The following is a 25,625-nucleotide window of genomic DNA, read 5'->3' on the forward strand; positions in this document are numbered from 1 at the left end:
CCCGCATTCACCCTGCCCTGTTGCCATCAGGCGGGGCTGGTGATGCTACAGAGAAGCCTTGGAACGCTGAGACTCTATTGTGACGTCATCCACATTCCACCCGCTGTGATTGGTTGACAAGGCAAGAGCCGAACTCCCCACTTTAGGTTGCAATCCTATCCGCACTTACCTGGGAGTAAGCCCCATTGACTAGAATGGGACTTACTTCTGAGTAGACATGCCTAGGCTTGGGCTGTCATGCAGGAGGAAACACAATCCCATGCATTCCTGAGGGCACAATCCCATGCGTGTCTACTCAGGAGTGAGTCCCACTGTGTTCTATGAAAAAGTGTGTGTACTGTATTGCAGCAGTTCCCAAACTTTTTATCACCAGGACCCACTTTTTAAAAATGACACTCTATCAGGACCCACCTGGGTTCACCAGACTTTTAAAAAGAGATCTAGAAAGACATATTTTATTTATCTTTAATAATAATCAGAAAAAAGCATTTATCTCCCTATATTTCCACATCCTTGCAAACTGCAGGAACTGAGCCCCTTGCAGGGTAATTAGCAGCTACATTATCTCAAGCCCCAGGGCTTGAAGTAATTAGCTGTCTGATCTTTCCATCACCCTTTGACGACTCACCCCCCCCAAAAAATGAGGTCACAACCCACAGTTTGGGAACCACTGCCATATAGGATTGCAGCCTGATTCTTCCACTGTTCATCCGACAGCGAGTTGGGATCCACTAGGTGGGTCCCATTCATTTCATTTTTAGTATATTAGACTTGATGCCAACATGGTATGTGACTGCATTTGGGAAGATCTGTATTTAGGCTACAATGTATTTGCTTTTAACAATAGTAGTCAAAGGGATTTACTCCAGGGTAAGTGTGAATAGAACTGCAGCCTAGGATTGTTAAAAAGTTTTCCCTGCTTGATGATGTCACTTCTGGCTATGACATCACTTCCAGGTTAATGACATCACTTCCGACAGATCCTGACAGATTATCATTCTAAAAAGTGGATCCTGGGCTAAAATGTTTGAGCCATTTCTGCCCAACATTGCATATGCAACAGGGACCAAATGTGTACACATGTGGGCCCGGCAAAAATGGGTAAATGAAAGCAACGAGAGCAGCAGAAATAAGCAGATGACACACACTGCAGCTCTGGAGGGCACGTGTATAAACTTTGAGCCTGCCAACCAGATGACCTCTAAGGAAATTGGGCATGAGGGCAATCTCCCTCCACTACTGCCCTCCCACCACAACTCTATTCAGAGGACATGCCTGTGAGGTCAAATTGCTTACTTTTTATGTGGGTGTCAATCCACACTACACAACGATGTGGAATTAAAGAAACAGAGGGGGGAAAAACCCACCCGCTGTTTTCTGGAACAGATTGATATGACTGCTTTCTATATTGAGACAAAAGGTACCCTCCTGCCAGGTTCAGATGACAAATATAATAAAGAGTGACAACGTAATTGAATAAATGTTTAGTAAACACTAAGTTCTACAGTGTTCAGCAGGGTTTCTCCCAGCTAAATGTGCACATGGTTGGAACAATTCTTTGTATGCTTATCTGGGAATACATCCCATTGAACTAAGAGGGACTTAGGACCGAATCCTATCCAATTTTCCAGCCCCAGTGCAGCCCCAATGCAGCCCCAAGGTAAGAACAAATGTTCCCATACGTTATGGAGGCCTCTGCGACTGCTGCCCCACAGCAAGATGCAGCGCATGCCCCATTGGTACAGCTGCACCGGCACTGGAAAATTGGCCCAATCCTATGCATGTCTACTCAGAAGCAAGTCCCATTATAATTCAATGGGGCTTACTCCCAGGTAAGTGTGGATAGGATTGCAGCCTTAGTTCTGAGTAGACAGGATTATAACTGCACTGCAGAACTGCAGCCCTAATGCTCACTTATGGCCCAGTCCTATTCAACTTTGTACCACTGATACAGCTATGCTAATGGAGTGTGCACTATGTTCCAAGGTGGGGGGGGGGGGGTCGGTCATGGAGGCCTCCTCAAGTTAAGGGAATGTTTGTTCCCTTACCGTGGGGCTGCATTGTGGATAGGATTATGTCAACCCTGTTGAATGCAGTGGGACTTACATATGAGTATATATGCATAGGAATGTGCTGTAATTCTTGAAAAGTAGTTAAGTTTGTTGCACCAAAAACAACTGAGATTTAAGAATGTATGTATTGTGCTGCACTGGCATCGTATCTTTGACCCTTGCAATATAAAAAAACATTTCTTCAGTATATGTGGAACAGCTATGAAGATCCTTTTAAAAAATGCTTGGGAAAGTAAAGCAGCATTAATTTGACGCCTAAAAGATGACAGAGTCATAATCAAACCAATATTTCTGGGAAGGGTGTGGCATAGATCTGGACCCGGGTTCAAATTCCCACTCAGCTATAAGCTTATTGGATGCCCTTTGGTTGATCACTATCTCTCAGCCTATTTCACTGGAATGCAAGAATAAAGGGGGAGGGAGCCATGCACATCAAAATGAACTCCTTGGAGGAAGGATAGGTATTCCCACAAGCTTTGTCTTATTTGCAAATTTGATACACATTCCCTACATCCTCTCATCTAGGTCATTTATAAAAATATTGAACAGCCCAGGGCCCATGATGGAGCCATCATGGGCAGTGCACTGGATACTTCCCTCCAGGTTGATGTGGAGCCATTTAATAGCTCGTGTTGGGAATGGTTGCTCAACCAGCTTTGAATCCACCCACGTACCAGTAGAATCACCTACCCACATTTTGCCATTTTATCCACAAGGATATCAGGGAAGACTTTGTCAAATGCTTTGCTAAAATCTAAGTATACTATGTCTATGGTGTTCCCATGGTCTACCTGTCTAGTTGTTCTATCAAAGGAAGTGAGGTTAACCTGGCATGACTTGTCCTTGATAAACCCATGTGGCTGCTATTATTTTCTAAATGCTCAAAGACAATCTGTTTAGTAATCTGTTCCAAGGTCTTTCCAGGTATTGAGATCAGTTTAACAGGTCTTTAGATTCCCAGATCTTGAAATCTCTGCCCTTGCTGTAAAAGTCCCAAACCTATGCTCTTTTTTGTCTGCACTGCTGGTTCTGTCACTTCATCAAGGAAGAAAGCACTTATAGAAACAGCAAGTTACTTAAATCTATTGAAATATAGTACAAAGGAAATGAGAATCACACATGCAAATACTGTCAATTTGTTTGTAAGTTATTCTGCATGGATACTGCAGAGCTGCACAAAACATTTCAGATAATGTGGTGACAGGATACATACTAAGAAGAGAAGAAATTAATTCTGACCACCGTGCATATCCAAACAAAACCATGGAAACACTAGGTGTGGCTTTCTATTATGTACCTCTGTAAAAGATGAGGCGAATTATGAGGAGAGCTGTCAGCTTAATGAACACAGAGGATATGCCTTTTTGTCCCACACAAGTGTAACCAAAGGCTGAACTGTTTAAACAGAATGCTAATCAGTGCTGGATAAGACTATTACATTAATATCTCAATGGATAAGGAGAGGATTTCTAGTAGGAAAGTAAAGTCAGTTTCCGTGTAATATGGGGTAGGCATCATTGACTTCTAAAGGAATTACACCAGGTCGCTAATTTACGGATGTCTGAGTTATGGATGGTCTCATTGCCACATTCACACAGCACAGTCCATTCTGGTGCTTTCTGGCACACGTGATAGTGCTGAGCTGGCAAGAGCTAGCTGTTCCAACTTCTGTATGCTCTGTACAAACCTCCAGAACAGAACCAGGAGGTAATTTGAAGATGGGCAGCCCACCTACCAGTAGTACCACCTAGCCCGCATTTAACTATGACAATCCACATTTTAAAGATGTTAGGGGACACTTTTCCTGGATCCATGCAGTTTCTTTTCCCCAGAAACTTCCATCCTCTCAAATTGAAAACCATTTACAGTGCAATCCTAACTGCATGTTAGGCTGGCACCAGCCTAGGAGGGTTGCAAACATGCCATAAAGCACATTTGCACCTCCTCAGGAGGAAACTGCAACAGCACACAGAGGCTGCATCTAGCCTCTGTGGCAGCTTCCCCCAGGTAAGTTGCATCAGCTGAGCTGGGGGGGAGGAAGTGTTCCAGGATGGGGAGGGCGGGCAGAGAGCAGTCCCTGGGGTGAGTGGGGGGAGCTGGGAGGCGGGGTTGGGATCTGGCTGTTATGACAGATCCCAACCCCTGTTGCCAAGCAGTGCGGAATGGCTTTAGGCCGCTCCACTTTCCTTGGACTTGTGCCACCTCAGGAGGTGGCGCAAGTCTGAGGAGACCCATAGGAGTTCAGTGGCTTACCTGGAGGTAAGGGGAAGTGTTTCAGAAGTAGCAGAGCCACTTCGGGCACCTATCCTGTACTGGATACAGCACAAGCCTCTTGGCTTGCCTGTTCCAGTGCAAGATAGGGTTGCGCCCTTAATTACCAGATCAAAAGAACTAATTCTGTCAGCCACATCGACAAATACAACAATTTAACTTGAACCAAGACCCAGTAGAGCTCAAGGGGAAAATTACACATGATGCTCAGTCATGTACACAGATTTCCAAACATTTCCCCAGCAGGTCAAAAAACAGCTGGGTGTGTGTGTGTGTGTGTGTGTGTGGGGGGGGGGGGGAATGGAATGGCACAAGTTGAAAGGGTTAAGAAACTCCCAACCCATGCCAGTGTTCTACGTAAAATTGCAGTTTCCAGAGAACATTTTATAAAACAGGAATAGTCAGGGGTAAAAACTGCACTGAGTATCACATTTCATTTTAGCTCTTATCACTAGAAAAACCTGCCTTCAGTGCAATAGCTTAGTCCTGGAAATGTGAAGCCATAATAGACTCTCAATGATAGCCTCTCACTATGAGTAAACATAACCAGTTTCCACATACCTGCTATTAAAGAAAACATCTTTCAGGTTTGGAGGGACAATCAGTCAGTGTGAAAGTCTGTCCAGACAGAAAAAAAATCACCTGTTTTTATTTTAGAAAGTCATTTTAAACAGCTCCTCAAACAGACACACACAAAAACTGGGCAATAGAAAGCAAGCTGCAAAGTCAGTGCTGCTGTGGATGCACCATTACACCTAGAGCACTGCTTTGCTCACACCTAGAATTTATTAGTGGAGGCAGTGATGTAACTAGAGGAGGTGCAAATAGCTAGTTTTGCAGGGCACCTCACCACAGCATGCAAGTGGTCCCTCTCCTTCAGAGCTATTCTGGGCAGGGGAACAAAACAGAGGCTCCCCCTCTAGCTACACCACTCGGTGGAGGAGGAAACTGGCTTTTAAGTTTGTGAAATGACAGCCACCATTTAAAGAAGGAGAGCTTCTTTTAGGAACAATTGTAGTTTAAAAAACAAAATCTGGTGTTTCCTCTCCCTTGCCAAAAATTTAGTACTGTTTCAGATTCCACCCATTGGACCTGCAGCTCTACTCACTCTGACTTCCAGTGGATTTTTCATTATCAACATCACCCATATGCTTAATTGATCCTGAAAAAGAGATCCCAGGAAATGCTCTAGTGAAGTCCACAAGTCTCATTTCTTCACATTCCCTTTTGCTTCCCCCTTGCCTTTTTAAAACCACAAAACTGAGCAGATTAGGAGGAGCAGCTGCAGCAGTGTCTGGGACTGATAAGGCAGAGTGGCAGTGGCGGGCAGGTTTCTCACAATCTTCCACCTCCCACCAATCTACTGCCTCATTAGTGAACCAGGCATGGCCCCACCTAGAAATGTAATTGCCCCAAATGGCAAGGAAGGCTGTCTATAACCCTGCATTTGTGGCCTTAACATGCTTGTTCTTCTTTGCCCAAGTAACAGCTGCAGGACAGAATCAATGCATGGAGGGAAGAGGGATTTAAACCTTTTCCACGTTCACTGTTCCAGTCTTGATTTGAGGCCCCCCCCCCCATGGCAGCTGTTGGAGAGACACACGCCAGTGCAAGCATATGTTTATTATAATGTGTAGTTTGGCTCACAGTTTCCACCATTAAGAAACCCACAAATGTACACCACCATTTGTCACATTTATAATCTGATTCCAGTTTAAAACAAAAATTTAAGAAACTTGGAACTATTCTCCTGCATAGTATGCACGCTAAAGATTTTCAAGAATTTATTTCATTTACCATATTTTACATAGTAATATTTAGGTATAAATATTTAGGTGTATGGAAGAGAAGCAGAGTGAACTGTGGTTTGTGTCACATGTATGGCATAGTCTGGGTTCCTAATAAGTGGCTGGCCATATAGACAATGTCTCTGTGAATTAGCTCAGACAGTGGCTTCAGACTGTGTTTTGAGGAATCCTTGGGAAACCTTCAACTATTACTCCAGTAAATAATACTAGATATGCTTTCCTGAAAGCTTGCTTGCTCACCATTACCTATCTTCCCCTGAAACTTGTAGCCACAAGAGATCATTGACTTCATGTGTCCCAGAAACTGTGACTTGCTGCTTGGCTGCGTCCACAGAGAGATGAAGCAGCCTGAAGAACTGGCTCCATCTGTCCTACCCACTTTCTAAGTTTAAACTGAACAATAGGCCTTGTCTCAGTCTTGTAAGTAACTTGGCAAGACATCATGTTCCCACACGCCATGAGCAAAAGAAACACAGTACAAGCTGGTATCCTCCTTCCCTATTTAAACAACAAAGAAGAATGAATTAGAAGTAACCCAACACGGACACTCCTCCTCTTCCCTGTGTTGCCTCCTTGAGGAGGCAAACTCCCCAGTTCCATCTGTAGGAAAGATTCTGAAATCATTTCTTGAATGATCAGGTTCTATAAAGCATGGACACTGTCCAAGCAAAAATGGCGAGGGAAATAGGCAGGCAAACACAACCCACACCATCATACTCCTGAACCATTACCTCTGCTTGCACTGCGGAGAGATTTGTCGAAGCAAACAAAAAGTGTCCACAAGGGAAGCAGGGAGCAGAGCTTTGAAAATGTGTCACTGTGGGGAATGGGAAGGAAACAATACACTCTCATTTTTTCCCATGGGTGGTCAGTGTGCACAGGGTTACTTTTTAATTCATTTGTTGACATGTGTCTCTCCAGGAAAGACAGTGGTGGAGTGTAGCTAGGGTATATGGCACCTGGGGCTGTGATGCTGGACATCACCCCCAGAAGTGCCTAACCCAGAATTAATTGTGATGACATAACCACCAATTACACAGGTCAACACACATTTTGCTTCCTTAAACGTTACACCAATTCCTGGGTATATTTGGGGTGCTGATTCCAAAAATGCCATCCGTTTTGCCCTATCACGTCTAGTTTTGGAGATATAGTATAGCCTCATTAGTGAATGGTTCAAGCAGCTTTCTCATGAGGAGGCCTACACCATGGCCTCATGAGGAAGCTGCTTGAACCATTCACTAATGAGGCTATACTATATCTCCAAAAACTAGACATGATAGGGCAAAACGGATGCCATTTTTGGAATCAGCACCCCAAATTCATATCAAACCACCATAAACTTTGGGAAAAAACTTTTCTGACCCTCAATTTTGTAGGCCTGTGTTATTTTTGGATTTATGGCGTGCAAGCCACTCTGAGTGGCCAATCACATTTTTTTGTGAAAAAAGCAGTCATCCACTCAGAGTGACACACAAGTGTTGGGAGTGCCAACAAGCTAGGGTGCAGGAGAAGATACTACAGTGGTGAGGAGGCATTCTCGCAATTGCAGTACCTTCTCCTGCCCCCCTGTGCCTTGGAATCCATCATTGGAAGTGAGGGTTGGCACCCCCTCAAGGTGTGGTACCCTGGGCAATGGACCTCTTGCCCAACATAGCTATGCCAATGAAGGAGAACATCAGTTTGTACTAATTGTGTAGAACAGCAATGGGTGCAACAACAATATCAGTTTGGAAACCCATAGACTAAAGAGTTGCGGCTATTCCTTGTTTGTTTACCTGCCTGGCCTGTCTCTAGTAAATTCTGCCTAGACTGCTCTTCAAATATTTCCAGCATGTCTTCACAATGCATACTGGGACTTGCCCACTGCCCCCATGCCTGACATTAATGCATCTGCTGGCCCTCCCCTGGCCTTCATACATTCAGCGAAAGATCTGAAAGGGGCCTCTATGGACATGGTGCTGTGTGCACATAAGTTCTCCATGCAATCAAGAATTCAGACTGTGCAAGTTTCTCAATCATGTAAATAGCTTACCGTATATATTTTCTTGTTCTGATCTGTTTGATGACTAAGGTCATCTCTGGAACAATCAACTTAAGGAACAGGTGAGGTTCTGGGGCAGGTGGAGATGTACACAGGAGTACCAACATCACTTGGAGTATTGCAGTTGCTAGTTCTCAAGGAAATAAAAAGTATTATGTCAAAGGATAAGCAATACTCAAAATGACTAATACCATGCAATCTACTGATATCAAATATCTGATAAGCTAGCTATACGAGTGAATGTTTGGATATTCAAAGGAAAATATGAGAAATGTTTGCTCCACCTGTATGTGGGATGGTCTGTTAACATTGCTAGTGGCAAGGGAGTAGCAAATAATTATGACTAACTGGCAAGCAGTAACAGGTTCACCCAAACCTAGAGTAAAGAGATGGAAGGGACTATGAGCAGAGTTGATAGATAGGTCTTCCTTTTGCCGTTAGTCTCTGATAGCTCCATTTCAGTTTTCATCTCAGGGCCCAATCCTATCCAATTTTCCAGCTCCGGAGCAACTACAATGCCGCCCCATGGTAAGGGAACAAATGTTCCCATACCTTAAGGAGCCCTCTGTGACTGCTGCCCACTACAAGATGCAGTGCATGCCCCATTAGCACAGTTGCATGGGCACTGGAAAATTGGATAGGATTGGGCCCTCATACATCTCATATCAGTAAAGGTGGGAGAAAACAGTGTTATTTTGTTGTAGGTTTCAGTGTTTTCCAACATTAAAAGTGCAGAAAGTGGTGTTAGGTGTTTTTATTTAAAATTTAGTTTATAATTATAAATTGTAATTACTTTAAAAATGGACTAGGTAAGTGATATAGGCGTCAGCATATATAGATATATGGTGTCAGCAGATGCAGCCACAGTCAAAGTCATGCACATTGGGGCAAAGAATCAAAACTTTACATATAGGCTAATGGGTTCTGAGCTGTCTGAGACAGATCAGGAGAGAAATCTCGGGGTCCTTGTGGACAGCTCTATGAAAGTGTCAACCCAATGTGCGGCGGCAGTGAAGAGGGTTAATTCAATGTTTGGGATCATTAGGAAAGACATTGAGAATAAGACAGTTAATATTGTAATGCTGCTGTATAAATCGATGGTAAGGCCACACCTGGAGTATTGCATCCACATCTCAAAAAGGATATAGTGGAGATGGAAAAGGTGCAAAAGAGAGCAACCAGAATAATTACTGGGCTGGGGCACCTTCCTCATGAGGAAAGGCTACGGTGTTTGGGCCTCTTCAGTCTAGAAAAGAGGCACCTGAGCCGGGACATGATTGAGACATACATTATCATGCAGGGGATGGACAGAGAGAGACTCTTTTCCCTCTCACATAACACCAGAACCAGGGGACATCTTTGAAAGTTGAGTGTTAGGAGAGTTAGGACAGACAGAAGAAAATATTTCTTTACCCAGCGTGTAATTAGTTTGTGGAACTCTTTGCCACAGGAAGTAGTGATGGCATCTTGCCTGGAAGCCTTTAAGAGGGGATTGGACAAATTTCTGGAGGAAAAGTTCATTACTTGTTACAAGTCATAGTAGGTATGTGCAAGCTCTTGGTTTTAGAGGCGGGCTGCCTCTGATTGCCAGATGCAGGGGAGGACACCAGGACGCACCAGGATGTACTGTTATCTCTTAAAACAATCTGCATTATCAGAATTCAAGTGGCATTCTGTGATTAAACATTAGATAAGAAGGTTACATCACATTGTGACCTGTTTCTAAGGAAACATCCACACTGCAATTCAATCCACACTTACCTAGGAGTAAGCCTCATTAGTAATAATTGGATTTACTTCTGAGTAGACATGCATAGGGCTCTAAGGGCCCAATTCTATACTTCCCTAGCGCCCAGGGCTATAGTGGCCCTGAAATGGCTACTGCGGTATACTATGGGGCCAAGTAAGTGTCGACCTACAGCAGCCCCAATGGGTATTCTCAAATCTGCACCTGCCTTTGAGCAGACACAGAATCAAGGAAACCTGTGTCATGCTTCCCGGCTTGAGAAGGAGTATTGAATTTGGTGGCAGAGTCTGCCACTGTCTCCACTTCCCTCTCAGGCCTGGTTCACCCCATAGTCCACTCTCCCTCCACCCCATTCCACCCCTCTTCTCCTCTCCTTGCCCCAAATAAGCTTACTGCCATGATGCACCATCCAGTCACCTTCATGGCAATGAGACTCAGTGCCTTCCCTGCACTCTCACTGCTGATGCCGGAGTGCCATACACCACTCTTTGCAACACCTGGAGCTGGCAGTGAGTTGAGTGTGTGTTACACATTATATAGTGAAATACTGTGAGGGCATGTTGTTGGAAGCAAGTAGTGATACTGTATATATGCTTATGTAGTGGTTTGAAATGACAAGGCAGGCCTTTCTGGAGGAGAGGATAAGGCAAAGTATTTGGAAAGGAAGATGAAGAAATTCTGATAAGGGCATGGATTTTTTTTTTTTTAATCAGCAGCAGAGGTTTAACACTGCAGCCTCCCACATAGCTATGCAAACTATGGGAGCTACAGAGATGCTTCTCCTATAGCCCTCCCTCTTGACTGGCTACTAGTTATAAGAATGAGCTTGAGGGCCATATCCTATCCAAGTTTCCAGCACTGATGTAGCTGTGCCAATGGGACGGGTGCTACATTCTGCTGAGGGGGGACAGTCATGGAACAGCATGCACCTCAAGGTGCAGAAATGTTTGTTTGCTTACCTTGGGGCTGCATTGAGGCTGCATCAGCACTGGAATGTTGGATAGGATTGGGCCCTGAGAGTCTCTGTTCTAGCCCATTTCAATTGTTCCCACCTAAATCTGTCCCTTTGCTTTTGTTATTACAGGTATAACCTAATTATCCACAGATTTTTCACCTGTGGTTTTAACTAAAAGTGATGAGAACTGCCCTTTAAATTAAAGGAAAAACATTCCTTTACTCGGCCTCACTTACCATTTTAATGCAGGAGAGTGTCGGCAAGCAGGCAATCAATCAATCAAACTCTCTCCAGGGGCTTAGAACAACTCAGTTCACTCCCAGGAAAGTGACCCAGAGTATGTGCGAAAGTATGCAAAGTGGAAGCGATTATCGCCTTTGCTTTGCAATCTCTTTGCATTCATTTGCATGCTTCAGGGGGAAGGGAGGGTTAGCTTACCTCAGAGTAAACTGAAACTAAGCTGTTGATTGATCAACTGCCTGCTGCCACCCTCCCACATTACAATGGTAAGTAAGGCTATTTTTAAATCACTGAGTAAAGGGACTTTGTTTTTTAAAAATTGATTTCATTTAACATGATTTAAATGAACTCCCACAGATGCCAAGACACAACCTGTGCTGCTTTTCTTGTGTTCTAGGCAGTCTTATTAAACACAATAGTTGTTTTTCTAAGAGCTCTCAGGTTTTTAATATATTAGACATTAGACTATACTAGACTTTAATATATTAAAGTCTAATATAGTCTAATGTCTAATATATTAAAAATTAATGTCTAAAGTCTAATATTAAAAATAAAATATTGAAATGAATGGGGACCCACCTGAAATGGCTCATAACCCACCTAGTGGGTCCCAACCCAGTTTGAGAAACACTGCTCTAGACTTTTTTGCCAAATACATCAGGACCAGTACCTGAACTTTTGCTGCCCAATTTGCACCTTCCCTATCATTTAATATTAATTCTTTAAATTAAAATAAATTCCTATATTAATATTTTGTCCCCCTTATCAACTGTAAGCCTGTTATTTTCTTTATTAATATGGAATTTGCTCAGACTAAGGTCAGAAATGTGTTTGTCTGTGATGGCAAAGGCAACTTTAAATCATATAAATTCAAATTCATACACATCTTCAAATGAAATCCCATGGATCTTGTGTGGGAAAGCCATGCTTTTATTGTCCTGTTTTAATCTGGTGTATACTTCTAATTTACAGCCCAATCCTAAACTTTCTGGGTGCCCAGCACTACAGTGGCACTGGAATGACCACTGGAATGGGGCCAGGGAACCTACCAGAGGTCTCTTCAGGGAAAATGAACATTGGTTCCCTTACCCTATGTCAAGTTCTGGGTGCCCCGATGGGTCTACTTGGATTTGCACTAGCCCTTGAGCTGGCACAGAACTGAAGAGGCCCATGTAGGGCTCTGTGGCTCTGGAGGAGAGGTAGAATCCTGCAGCAGCCTCTGCTGCCATCTCCACTCTTCACTTGCTCCATCCTCCAGCCTGCCCTCCCTCCAGCCTGTTCCTCCATGTCCCCACCTTCCCCTTACCTGAGAAGTCATCCCACCACTCAGCAGGGTTACTTACTGCCTGGCAGTCCTCCTGGGCATCCTGCCGTTGCTGAGGCCCAGCACTGATTGGTGCTGGCCTCTTTGCTGGCGCTGGGTGTCTCTCCCCAGTGGGAAAGTACCTTATGGCACTTTTGTGACACCCAGCACCAGTGCTGCCAGTGCAGTGCTGGTGCTGGGCAGCATAGCATGGAACTGCCCAAGTTTTCATGTATATCATGAAGAAAGACCCCATTGTGTAAGTATTTTGAGTTAATTCCTATTGATTGTTCAGAATTGTATACATGGTGAGGAGCGGGGGGTTGCAGAGGTAGTAAAAGTCCAGCAAATATAAAAATATAATCAAAACATGCATACTCACAAAAACGAGTAATGAAAAAGGAGCAGACAGTTTAACTATCACTAGATGGCTCCAGCCACCTACCTATAGTTCAGGTGTGGCCAAACTTGCATAAAGTAAGAGCCACATATGATAAACTTTGGAAACCACAATATTTAAGAACCATTTAAATTCTTAAATATATTTAATTTCCTTGAATATTAAACTTATGTTTTAATCCAGTGGATTCTTAGTTTACACCCGGTAAATATAAAACAAAATTTTTTTATTTACCTTTTATATTAATTGTGAGGCAAAAAGGAGCTCAGCCAACATATGTATGGCTCATGAGCTGTGTTTTTGGCCGCCCCTGGTATAGTTCATAGCTGATGTTCTCTAGCTTTAGACTAATGTTGCTTGCATTTCTTTAAATAGAACAGTGTTGCATGTATTTCTTTAAATCTCATTTAGTGTCTCACCATAGGTGGTTTTAAAAGCATCTCTGAATACATACTATAGGCACCTGAACAGGCTCCATTATGTTGTGGTAAATTCTGGAGCAAAACAAAAGAAAAATAAATATTCTGCCATCAAGTTTGGGAGGGGAATTTCTTTCTTATAGCTACTTAGGGCACCTGGTTTCAGACTGTCATGGATTCTACCAAGGAAACCCTGGAATTTCTCAGTGAGTCTGACAGAGATTCTGCTCTAGCCCATTCATGGACTGCAACTACCAAACAGGATCACTTATATTGAACTCATAAAGTATTCTGCTGTTGGAAAACAATATGTAATGATTTCATAGGCCTCATAGGAAACATTTACCACTGGGAGAGATGTATGCCAGGGAAGAAGCAGTAATATGTGTATTCTAAGTAGGGTGGGAATTCTTGGAATGCGGGGCAACTAAGATGCTTCCCTTCCAACCTTCTGAGGGAAAGGGTGCAATGATATCTTCACCCTGAAGGATCTCTGCTCTCCCCCCTCCCCCAACACATGCAGCTTTATCCAAGTAAGCCTGGCCAAATGGTTAGTCATCCCTGCACAATAGTGGTTTCCTCATTTCCCTTTTAACGCTGCTCAATATTAGTGTTTCTTCACCATATTAAGGTGAGGCAGTGATAATATTCTCAAGCCAATACCTACTGCACCTGTGACTCCTTTCCTGCCTCCAGTGCTGGTCTTTAGGCCTGTCACCAACCATGTTCAGGGCATCTCCACCATCCCTGTGGATGAACCATATACTTGGTTAATGAGCAGATGTAAATGGTGTTATTTTACTCAGAAGAATTCCATTGTGTTCAGTAAGTCTTAGGCTGTAAGCCTATCTTACTTACAGGAAACAAAACACCTGTATTAATGAGGCATTTTTAAGAGGCCATATGTTTGAACCGAGCTCCATCCACAGACTCACTCCCACAACACAGTTCTTTAAGCCCCCTTTTCTCACTGTGGACAGCAAGAAAGGTTTGAGTAGAGCCAGTGGCGTCACTAGGTGATGCACACAGGTTGGGTGACATCACTACTGCCCCAAATTCTTAAAATCTTGGTATTTTCAAATAATACCATCATGTTATATAACATTTGATGTCTAATATCTTGCAGAATGCAGTGAAACAAACCACATTGAAATATTCCATTCTATCAAAAGTTATAGCCTAAAAGCCAGCAGGGTGGGGCAATGGAGCATCAGCATGCCCACCGCTTGGGGCATCACCATGCCCACTGCATGGGAGGAGGTCCATGGGGGGGGTTGACAAGCTGGCCTCCCACACTGGGTGATGCAAACCCTAGTGACGCCACAGAGTAGAGCCCTTCTGTGAGGCAGCTGTTCACTGCCAGTTGCCTGCGTTTTGGCTGACACACAGATGAGAGCAACTGAGGTGCATAAGGGAAGAACACGTACAGTTCTTCTTACAACTTGTCCTCCTTACCCCATCACACTGGGGGAGATGAGATCAAGAAGCCCTGTTCCTCAGCTTGAGGAAAAAGTGGTTGAAGTGTCTAATAGTGTGTGGGCTTCCATGGGCTTAAGGGGCTATGCTGTGGGCCAGATGAAAAGTCTTTGAGACTTGGTTTCCATGCTCAGGGTAGGCAGCTCTTTATCCTAAGATAGGTGTTGCTCTAAATCTGCAGAGCAAGGTGATTTGACATGACAACTTTTCTTGATCATTCCTCAGATCCTTTTCTTTCTTTCTCTCTCCTCTGCTTTTTCATGTCTTCAGAGTGCCACCTAGCCAAGCTGTTCTGGCTGTTGAAAAACTTTTTAGTTCTTGGTGACTGCAGGCCGGAAATGTTGGTTGGTTAGCAAATGCACAATGTGTTGCAACAAACTATTTTAACGACCGACAGTTCCACAAAAAAGGTTTCATTTGAGAACCAAAAGAGGAAGAAAGATTTTGTAGTTGCATGACACCAGGAAGTTACTTACAAAGAATTTCCTTCGTCCTAGTCAGATTTCCATTTAAAAATGCTGTGCAGCTAACTATTAGAAATATATCCATCTCCGTGGCTGTGAATGAAGCCTGTTACCCATCACTACACTCGTGAAGACAGGGTGTTTTACAACAAGATTTTAAGGCACCCCAAGGACATTCAGCATTTCTGCACAACATTTCTCATTGCTGCATATTTCTTGTTCTAAAGGAGCTGCTTGGTTCTCAAAGGTAGGTGAGAATATACTCATATATACTATGCATATACTCATTTATACTATGCATAGACTTCCCCTGCATTTGCACCTGGCTTGGTTTATCTGCTCTGTCTTCTCATGCATGTGTTATTTGTTAATGCCTGTAGAATTTCAGTTAAGAAAACCATAGGCTGTAGTCCTAAACATACTGTCCTGGGAGTAAGTCCCATTGGACACAATGGAACTTACTTCTGAGTAGACAGGTATACAATTTGTTAGATTTGTTTTGGCCTGTATTCTAAACTACAAATCAAACCAATTCTGTATGCGAAGTTGTACACCCCATTTCTTAATAGGAATTCTGTCCATTTTCAGTGCTTGGTTAAAATTTTGTAATCTTATATAAACTCTTCCTACATTCATGAGTCATGACAGCTATTCCTCCATGTGCTTTACAGACATGGAGCTAAATTCTACAAAAGGTATTCATGACTAATGGCTAGAGGTGTTTTGTTTCTGGTAAGGAAGATGGATTACAGCCTTACTGTACCCAGTGGGCTTACTTCTGAGTAAAATAAATAACACCGTTATCAAACACCTCTACTAATGGCACAATCCTTTGCATGTCTACTCAGAAGTAAGTTCCACTATCTTCAGTGGGGCTTACTCCCAATAAAGTGTGTATAGGACTGCAGACTTGGGCTGCAATCCTATCCAAACTAACCTGGCAGTAAGCCCCATTGACTATAATGGGACTTACTTCTGAGTAGACATGCATAGGATTGGGCTCTAAGAGCCCTATCCTGAGATGCCTGGAGCATAGGGCAGCCAGGGCACCAAAAACAGCTGCTGCAGTATCCTGCATGCCCCGGGCAGCCAATGCAGCTGTCTTGGAAGAAAGGAACTTTCATCCCCTTCCCCTGAGTAAGGGAAGTATCCCTGGAATGGGGTTACTTGATTCTGTGGCAGCTCTTACATCAGCACAGAATTGAAGAGTCCCATGTTGGGCCACTTGCTTCGACATGGGGCTCAGGATCCGGTAGACCTGAGCTTAGCTGGTCCTGCTATCCGTCTTGTCCAATAGGTTCGTATCCTGCTGCCTATGCCAATTTGTTTCATCCAAAAAATATTGTGTCTCCCAATGCCCACTTCTTGGCTAATTAACACCTCCATTTTTCAAAGAACAGCAGCTGCTGTGTGCAAAGGAATGACTACAAAACTCCTTATCAGTTTGAGAAATTAACAGAATTTATTGCTACCAACACTTATTCCCTGAAATTCCTCTTGTCCAGAGGTTTTCCCCTCCCCAAAACTCCACTTAACTTAGTGGGTAAAGGTCTGAAGCCTCCAGTCCAGTCTCCCCAGTAGCAGTCCACTGCAGCAGAGTCCCTCCTCTGTGTCTTCTCCAGCAGAGTTCAGGCAGTCCCTTCCTCTGTCTTCTCCAGCAGAGCCCTGGCAGTCCTCTCCTCCTGGAGTGTAGGTCTGTCCATGTCCCACAGGTCTGGGGACAGACTAGTTAAGGTCATCTGTATGGCAGTGTTATGTTTCCATTGTGTGTATTTGACTATGTCTTGCTCTGCAGTAAGATATGCATTAAAATGTATCCCCTTTGCTGAAGACATTATGTTCCTGCTTGTACCTATACCTTTGCTCCATTCAGTCTTTCCTTGCAGTGAATCATTGTCTTTTGGAAGGGCAGTTGTTGCCAATGGGTGTGAACAGTGGGGCTGCACCAACTACAACACCAGATTGTCACAATTAACCCCCTATGTAGATACAGTAACACACTCACTCTCAAGTATGTAGATTAGCCATTCGGGTTGCAGTTCCCACTGCAGAATATTCTACAAATGTCCAAACAATGGCTGGGATCTACAATATCAGACAACATGTAGAAAAAATGATAGGATGACTAGAAACCTTGAATTCAAAAATTAAAACAGCATAGTGGTACTGCTGTTCAAACTGTAGCCTGAAACATATTGTATTTGCAAAATGGTTGATGCTAAAATGGGATCCCATGCTAAAATGGGATCTGTTCTGTATTTCTATGACCAGGATCCCCTCTCACAACCAACAGATTTCCAATTTCAGTTGTCCTTTAGGACAGGCACAAAGTTGGTGATATAAAGAAGCAGCAGCATCATAAACTTCTCCTGTGTTCAGTGGCCAAAGTCCTGCAAACAGCCAGCCTGCTGAGATTTCTTTGCAGTTATGAGGTATATACAGTGGTTTTTTTGTAAAATAAAAGGTGCAGGAACTCACAACTTGTTAATCTTTTATTTATTTATTTATTTATTTATTTATTTATTTTTAAACCATTTTTTATTGGAGAAATAAAATATTTTTTATGTGCTTCCCCCCTAAAGATGAACTTACTTCTGAGTAGACATGCATAGGATTGGGCTGTCAATCTCCACATCCCCTTCCCCCTAGCTACTTTTTCTACACATGGGGAAAAATACTGTACAGGTGCACTTGTAGCGTGTAGTATGTAGTGTGGCACTACTTCGAGGAGAGGAAGCAGTGAATGGATTCCGAAAAATGGCTTACATGAGTTCCATGTAGTAAAATTACTCTAAGCAACTGTGGGAGTAAGAACAAAACAGGAATTCTTACACGAGAGGGGTCCTTAGGTGTATATAGAAACAGCTACGTTTGCAAACAAGCTATTAAATATGGTTTAATTCAGGTATCAGAATACTCTGTGTCTTTGGGAAGGCGCTTGGCATGCAATTGTATGTTCTCTGCTGCCCTGAGCAGCTGCTGTGCATTGCTGGAGAGGAGCTGCAAATGCTGGCTGGCGGAGGGCATGCTTGTGGAGGAAGGATGAGGAGGATCTCTGGCAAGGCTTAGCAGGTGAAAACGGGTGCAGATATATATCTCTGACAGGATTGGGATTAAGAGCCCAATCCTAGGTATGTCTACTCTGAAGTAAGTCTCGTTCTAGTCAATGGAGCTTACTCCCAGGAAAGTGCCTAGGATTGCAGCCTAAGAGCCCAATCCTATGCATGTCTACTCAGAAGTCCACTTTAGTGAATGGGGCTTACTGTGGAAAGGATGGCAGCCTTAGAGTCCAATCCTGTGCCTGTCTACTCAGAAGTAAGTTCCATTATAGTGAATGGGGCTTACTGTGGAAAGGATGGCAGCCTCAGGGCCCAATCCTGTGCCTGTCTACTCAGAGGTCAGTCCCAGTAGAGGCAGTGGGGCTCACTCCCAGGAAGGTGTGGAGAGGACTGCAGCCTCAGAGCCCCTCCTCTGCCTGTCTACTCAGGCTGCAAGGCTATGACACTTTCCCGGGAGTAAGCCCCATTGAACACAATGGAACTTACTTCTGAGTAGACATGCATAGGCTTGGGCTCTCAGGCTGCAAGGCTATGCACCCTTTCCCAGGAGCAAGCCCCATTGAGCACAATGAGACTTACTTCCGAGTAGACACGCCTAGGCTCGTGCTGCAGATTGGCTGCACCAGCCAGCTTCCTTCCCCTCCTCCTCCACCAAGCCAGTACCTGGGCATTCCGTGGTTGCCACAGCCCGTCTCCCTGGCTGGCTGGCTGTCCGTCGTCCTCATCCTCCTCGGCATTGGTGCGTGTCCCCCGTGCCTTCCACCCACCTCCGCCCGCCCTTGGAAGCTGCAGGGGGAGGGGAGGCGTGCTGGGCTTAGGCGAGAGCTTGTGGGGGCAGGAGGGGGTCGTTGTGTGGTCAGGCAGGGGCCAGGTGCCCGCCCACCCTGCACCCCCGAGCACCCACCCAGCAAATGCCTCTGTTTTGCTCCCCCCCCCGGAATGTCTCCGAAGGGGAGGGGCCCCTCAAAAAGGTGCCGGAACTCCGTCCCCCCGCGTTCCATTAGAAAAAAAGCCCTGTATATATATATCTGCAGGAAAACCCAGATGGGTTTCTAAACAAACAACCCACAAAGTATATATAAGGTAAGGGTGGATAGGATTGGGGCCTTAGTTGTTTTGTTGCCAATGCACTGCTGCTACTTACCATCATTTTAATTGTGTTTCAGCCCCCTCTGCCTTTAATAACTCCTGCCCCTTGTCAGTACTGCAATCCCAGGTAACACTGGTCTTTGTGGCAGAATTACTGGCCTGACTGGACACTTTCCTAGATAAGGTAGGACTTGTAAAACACCTGGCCCTGAAGGGCTGGCTCTAGGCCAAAGATGCCATCTGTGCAGCAGTTGAGTCACTGCTCTGCTAGGCCCAAATAATGAAACCAACAGTTTCAGTTTAGCCTTTTGTCTCCTTATGCTAAGGAAAGAGAACTGAAAGTGGTTTACATCACAAGTGACAATATATTTTAAAAGATGTCTAATAAAAGACTGAATAAACATTTGTTGATATTTTAAGATAGCTGTGCACCATGTGCATCAAAGCATTTAGGCACTTTTCTCCAAATACACTCTCTGTAATTAGCTTATTACATTCACAGCACAATCCTAACTTTGGACTAAGAGAGCACAGCCGTCCCCATGCTGGCTCAGAGTGTTGCAAATATGACATATAGTAAGTTCATGACAACATGTGAGCCGGCAGTGCTATCCCGCTGGCCTGCTGGTACCACATCCTGTCCAAGTGCCAGCTGGCACAGTTAAGGTTGTGGCATGGGGGCTGGGAGAGGGTGGCAGGAGGGTTAGAGACCTCCTTGCTGTATCCTAATTCCCTTCCTGAGCTGGGCAGCCCTACACAAGGCTTCTTGGATTTGTGCCAGCTATATAGATGGCATGGATCTGAAAAGCCCCATAGGGGAAATATATCCCCTTATCCTGCAGAGACCTCAGGCCGCCTCCTGAGTTGCACTGGATGCAGTGTAGGCCACACAGCCCCAATGCACCAGCACAGTTTAGGACTGGGCTGTTAATTACCTAAAATGTATCTAAGAGCCCAATCCTATGCATTTCTACTCAAAAGTAAAGCCCATTACAGTCAATAGGGCTTACTCCCAGGTAAGACTGGATAGGATTGCAGCCTAAATCACTTGTCCTGACAATGTATGGAAGGAACAGGAAGTTTGTGAAGGAGAGAAGACTGGTGGTGGCATAGAGCAGTGGTCGCCAAATTCACATCTACTGTACTCAGTAAAAGTGGTCCCTATTTGGACCAGCTTTTACCGTTCTGCTGTGCTAATTGAAAGAAGCCCACCCAATGACTGCAGTGCAATGCTCTAGGGCAGGGGTGTCAAACTCATTTCATACAGAGGGCCGAATAGCATTCATGATGCCTGCTGAGGGCTGGAAATGATGTCATTAGGCAGGAAGTTATGTCATTAAACAGGTCATAACCAAAAATAAGCCTTTTTTCTCACTTAGGAACTCATTACCTACAAATGATCAAAGAGAAAATGTGCAAATCTTGATAGTATTTCAAGATATGGGAGAACCCAATTTTCATGTTGGTTGCCCCTTCAGGAGTAACACCTCAGCACTGCTCAGCAGCTGAGAGCCTGAGGGCCAGATAAAAAGCTTCCACGGGCCGCATCCAGCCCCCAGGCCTTATGTTTGACACCCCTGCTATAGGCAGTCAAGTTTGTAGGCCACTGCCCCAGCCAGCTTTGTACCTGCATTTCTGGGCAGACGCGACTGCCCAGAGCATCATGTTGCAGCCATTGGGTGAGTTTCATGTGAGCAGCATGGTGGAAAAGTAAGCACTGCTCACACAGGGAGGGAAGCACCGCTGTGCTGGATCTGGCTCATGAGTTGTGGTTTGACAAGCACTGGCACAGAGCATCTTCTGGAAGATACTCCAGACCACCACTCTTCTCTGCAGAAAAGCAGAGTGGTGACCTAGGCCTAGAGCATCTTCCCAGGAGATACCACCTTCTCTTCTTTAGATACCCCCTGTTCTGCTCCTCTCTCCTGCCCTCTCAGAAACAATAACAGTGGGAGGACACAGCAGTGCACAGCAGAGAAGGTGGGGTAGGACGGATGTGTGCGGGAGTGAGCAGGAGGAGGGATTGAACCAGCCCTACTCTCATACATTTGTATTGTTTGCTACGCTGTTCCTAATGCTTGGAATAGCCTTCCTCTCTCTGGTTCTTGGGCTATCTGTAAAAAACAGCAATCTTATGCATGTCTGCTCAGAAGTAAGTCCCAGTGAGTTCAATGGGACTTACTCCCAGGCAAGTATGGATATGATTGCAGCCATAGTCAGGTTACTGGAATGACATTGTGAAGACTTGATCAGAGTAGTTTGTTTTAATGCCCTTTGGCAGATCTATATCATTTTTGTACTCTGAACTATCCCAAATGTGTTGTTAGCAGTAAATAATGCCAGCAAGAAAGAATAGAGAGCTTGCTTTCTTATGTACTCAGTGACTGGGTTTATCTTTCAGTTTAATAACCTTAGATATTTTACTTAAAGTGCATAAATCCTGCTAGTTTATTTGACAACTGGAATAAATTTTAAATTTCTATATATGTGTGTGTGTAGTTTAGACTGGGTTTTGTTATAGTGAGACTTCTATAACTAAACTCTGTATAGATTTATAGTTAAGACTTTTGTTATAAGCTAAGGCAATGTTGATATAGTGTGATTTATCATTAATATTCTAAGCCATCCATATGTGCTGAGTGCAAATTCTAACATTTTGGTTTTTCTTACCCATGCTATCCCAAGGGAGAGTTTGTGCCAGGATAGGCTTAAGTCTACTTGGCTCTTGAGGCTGCTAAACATCATGCTTTGTTTTATCTCTGTGACATGAATAGTGCTCTGAACAAAATTTCCTCACCCCAACCTTCTCCCATCATTTTCCCCAGTGTTCCTCTCCAGACATACACCAAACTTTCCCATATCTTCTCCCCATCTCTTCCTTCCCCAAATCTATTCTTTTCCCTTATCTCTTTTGAACATAAGAACATAAGAACAGCCCCACTGGATCAGGCCATAGGCCCATCTAGTCCAGCTTCCTGTATCTCACAGCGGCCCACCAAATGCCCCAGGGAGCACACCAGATAACAAGAGACCTCATCCTGGTGCTCTCCCTTGCATCTGGCATTCTGACATAACCCATTTCTAAAATCAGGAGGTTGCGCTTACACATCATGGCTTGTACCCCATAATGGATTTTTCCTCCAGAAACTTGTCCAATCCCCTTTTAAAGGCATCCAGGCTAGACACCATCACCACATCCTGTGGCAAGGAGTTCCACAACTCCTTTTGGCCACTGTTGCTATTCTGTACCTCTTCACTTCCACCTACACCTCTGCCTTTTCAAACAACAGAGTGGGCAGGAAATGGAGAAAGGGAATTGTTAAAGAAGTGAGAAGTAGTGGCCTAAAGTGTCAGCCACAAGATGCTCTAGACCTTCTCACTTCTTCCATCACTTTCAGGAAAAAGAGGAGCAACATTATGGCTGTCTGGCCTCTGAAGCAGAGGGTGGATGGCAGAATGGTGAAAGGAGGTAGGCAGATTTGGGATGGTTATAGGACATTCCATGTCCATCCACCACCCCACCAATTCACCAAGCTTTACCTGGCCTCATTAGTGGGCCAGTTCTGGTTCCTGTGATCAAGTTCATTGAAACCAATGCTCTGATGTCTCTCTCTCTCTCTTATTTTAAAGCATGTTGGCAGAAGGTTACCTCTGTAGTATTCCTTACCACAATCTCCTGAAATATCAACTGTGCAGCAAGCCAGAGGAGACAGTACATGAGATGAGCTCCTTGAATGGTGTCACCTATGCATCTGCAGAGGACACGCAGGACAGAAATCTCTTTTGGAGATGTACATCTGTTGGCAGGTTCATCTTCTCTGTTTGTTCAAAAGAAAACAGAAACAGTAGAAGACAAAAGGATACGTCAATCCAGCCTACTCCCAATCCAGTATTTGAAAGGCAAACATCTTCAGCTGTAGAAATCTGCATGGGATCTGCTATGGGCAGAGAGGCTTATCTGGTTCCATCTTCTTGTAAAAGCATTTGTAAGAATTACAATGACTTGCATATTGCTGGTGACCAGGTGATGCCAATGAACTCAGTAAAAACAGATTTTACTTATGACAGTGGGATTGGCCCATTCCTAGAATCATCAGAGATTCCACCACCAATGGAATCCATAGCAATGTCATGTGCTGAGATTCCTCAAAAGGCAGCCCAAAGATATTCATCATGCTGGCAAGTTGCCAGCATCATGCAACACCAGCAGCCTTTGTCTAATTCGGTACTGAATGACTACTTGGAGGAGAAGGTGGTGGAGCTGTACAAGCAATATATTATGGATAACCTGAGCAACAATGCATCCCCCACACAGATCTTGGCATCAGAGTTCATCATGACCAACGTGGATCAAATCAGCATGAAGCTATCACAAGAGAGGAACATGAAGACCACCAAAGCCAAAGACATGGTCATTAATTGCCTTCTGAGACTAGCCAGTGGGAAAAGGTCCTCTGAAATGAGTACTCCTAGTCTCCAGATTTCCCAGTTCAGTACAATCAGCTGAAAAAGAAAGGAAAAAGTTCATTTCATTTTCTGTGTAGTGAAGCTCTCAAATATTAATTATTTTAAAGGAACTCCCCTGCAGGAAAAGAGGTGGCTTTCGAAGTGCTGGTTCTCTTATACGAGTATTTAGCAGAGGGAGAACAAGTGTCTGTGTTCATCACGGCATAACATCTTTTTGCAGTGGATATTGTGTCTGTTTTGCTAGTATCTTTCTGTTATGTATTTTTTACATCCCAATTGTACTGGGCTGCTGCATCACTAGAATGCATGTATCAACAGCACAGTGTGCTTTATAGCCATCGCAGAACAAAAGGTACCATAGAGCACAGTCTGGCAAATGGTGAGCAATGGTGGCCAGGCAACATCAGTCATTGCGGGAACTCTGGTGCCTGTAAGTTGGCATGGGGGCCAGAGGGTGGGTGAAATGGGGTGGAGGAAGAACAGAACCGGGGTGGAGATGGGGATGCACCAATGGTGAGAAGGGGGCAGTTATTGGTGCTGGCAGCTCCACCAATATCCTATTCCCTTCCTTGCCTCGATTCACTTACCCATGTCCACTCAGACTTGTGCCATCAAAATCGCTGGTTCAGGTCTAAGTAGACCCATCAGGGCAGTGGAAGCTTACCCTAGGGCAAGGAGATAAATATTCTCTGATCTGGAGCAGACATCTGTGACTGCCTCCCTGCAGGATGCAGCTCCCCTGGGCTGTTAGTCTGTGAACCCTTTGGGGACAGGAACCATTTTTTCATTTCTTTTTCTTTGCAAACTGCTTTGTAAACTTTTTGTTGTTATTGAAAAATTGTATAAAGATATTAACAAAAAAAATGGCAATAAGCTTATGTAAAAAACTGGGTTTGGAAATTACATAAGAAACATAGATGCTTATTCAAATGTTTCTTCATTCTTGTTTTCTGGCAACAATCATATTTTAGACCACCTCTTCCCACATTTTGCAACCCTCTTCCCAAATGCTTTTTTCATATCAATGCGATTCTTAGATTTCCTGATTTCCCTTCACCACCACCCCAAGGCTTAGCTATAGCATTCAACGAATACCACTTCATCTGAAATCCTATACACACTTTCCTGGAGGTGAGCCCCAGTGAACACAATGCTCAAGACTGCTATTAGCTTTTAAGGGCGCAATCCTAAAATGCCCTTGGGCCAGCGTAAGCCCCTTGTGCTGGCCCAGGAGGGTTGCAAACGTGCCATAAAGCACATTTGTGCCTCCTCCGGAGCAAGCTGCACCAGTGTATGGAGGTCAACTGGAGCACAGAGGCTGCATCCAGCCTCTGTGGCGGCCTGCCCCAGGTAGGTTGTGTGAGCTGAGCTTGGCTGATGCAGGGGTCTGGAGAGGGTGGGGAGGAGGTGGGAGGGAGGTGTTCTGGGGCGGGGTGAGGGCTATCACTGGGGGCGGGTGGGTGGAGGGCGAGAGGCGGGGCTGGGACTCGGCTGTTATGTCTCCTTAGAGAACATACTGAAACCATCTTCACTGGGTAATATTGCATTTTATATTGCTGTATTTGATCTAGAAACCAACACAAGAGCCAGCGAATTCCTAATGATGCAGAAGTTGCATTTCAGCCTTGCCTTTTACTCTTTTGCAGGGAGTTTTTGATGTCATTGTTCTCCTGATCTACTTTGTGGAAAGGAAAGAAGGGACTTTTCCACACTGCTGAGGCAAACAAGCAGACATTCCCTCTAATATTAAAAACACACATCCAAATGTACATCCCACTAAAAGATATAAATGCAGAGTAATACTGTATTTG

At 44.3% G+C, this 25,625-nt stretch overlaps 1 protein-coding gene across 2 annotated transcripts; it reads left to right on the plus strand.

Moving 5' to 3' along the window:
• Positions 1-132: 132 nt before the first annotated feature.
• On the plus strand, positions 133-24,607 carry TASL (TLR adaptor interacting with endolysosomal SLC15A4). Of its 2 annotated transcripts, none has more exons than XM_066622232.1 (2): positions 133-146; positions 22,978-24,607. In XM_066622232.1, exon 2 carries the CDS (start codon positions 22,979-22,981, stop codon positions 23,852-23,854), a length of 876 nt encoding a protein of 291 aa, XP_066478329.1. In that variant the 5' UTR covers positions 133-146; position 22,978; the 3' UTR covers positions 23,855-24,607. The 2 variants fall into 2 exon arrangements, with proteins under 2 accessions (XP_066478329.1, XP_066478328.1); XM_066622231.1 differs by lacking the exon at positions 133-146 and adding an exon at positions 19,511-19,531.
• Positions 24,608-25,625: the final 1,018 nt, after the last annotated feature.

This window comes from Tiliqua scincoides, chromosome 3 (assembly GCF_035046505.1).
Source record: "Tiliqua scincoides isolate rTilSci1 chromosome 3, rTilSci1.hap2, whole genome shotgun sequence".
NCBI classification, from domain to species: domain Eukaryota; kingdom Metazoa; phylum Chordata; class Lepidosauria; order Squamata; family Scincidae; genus Tiliqua; species Tiliqua scincoides.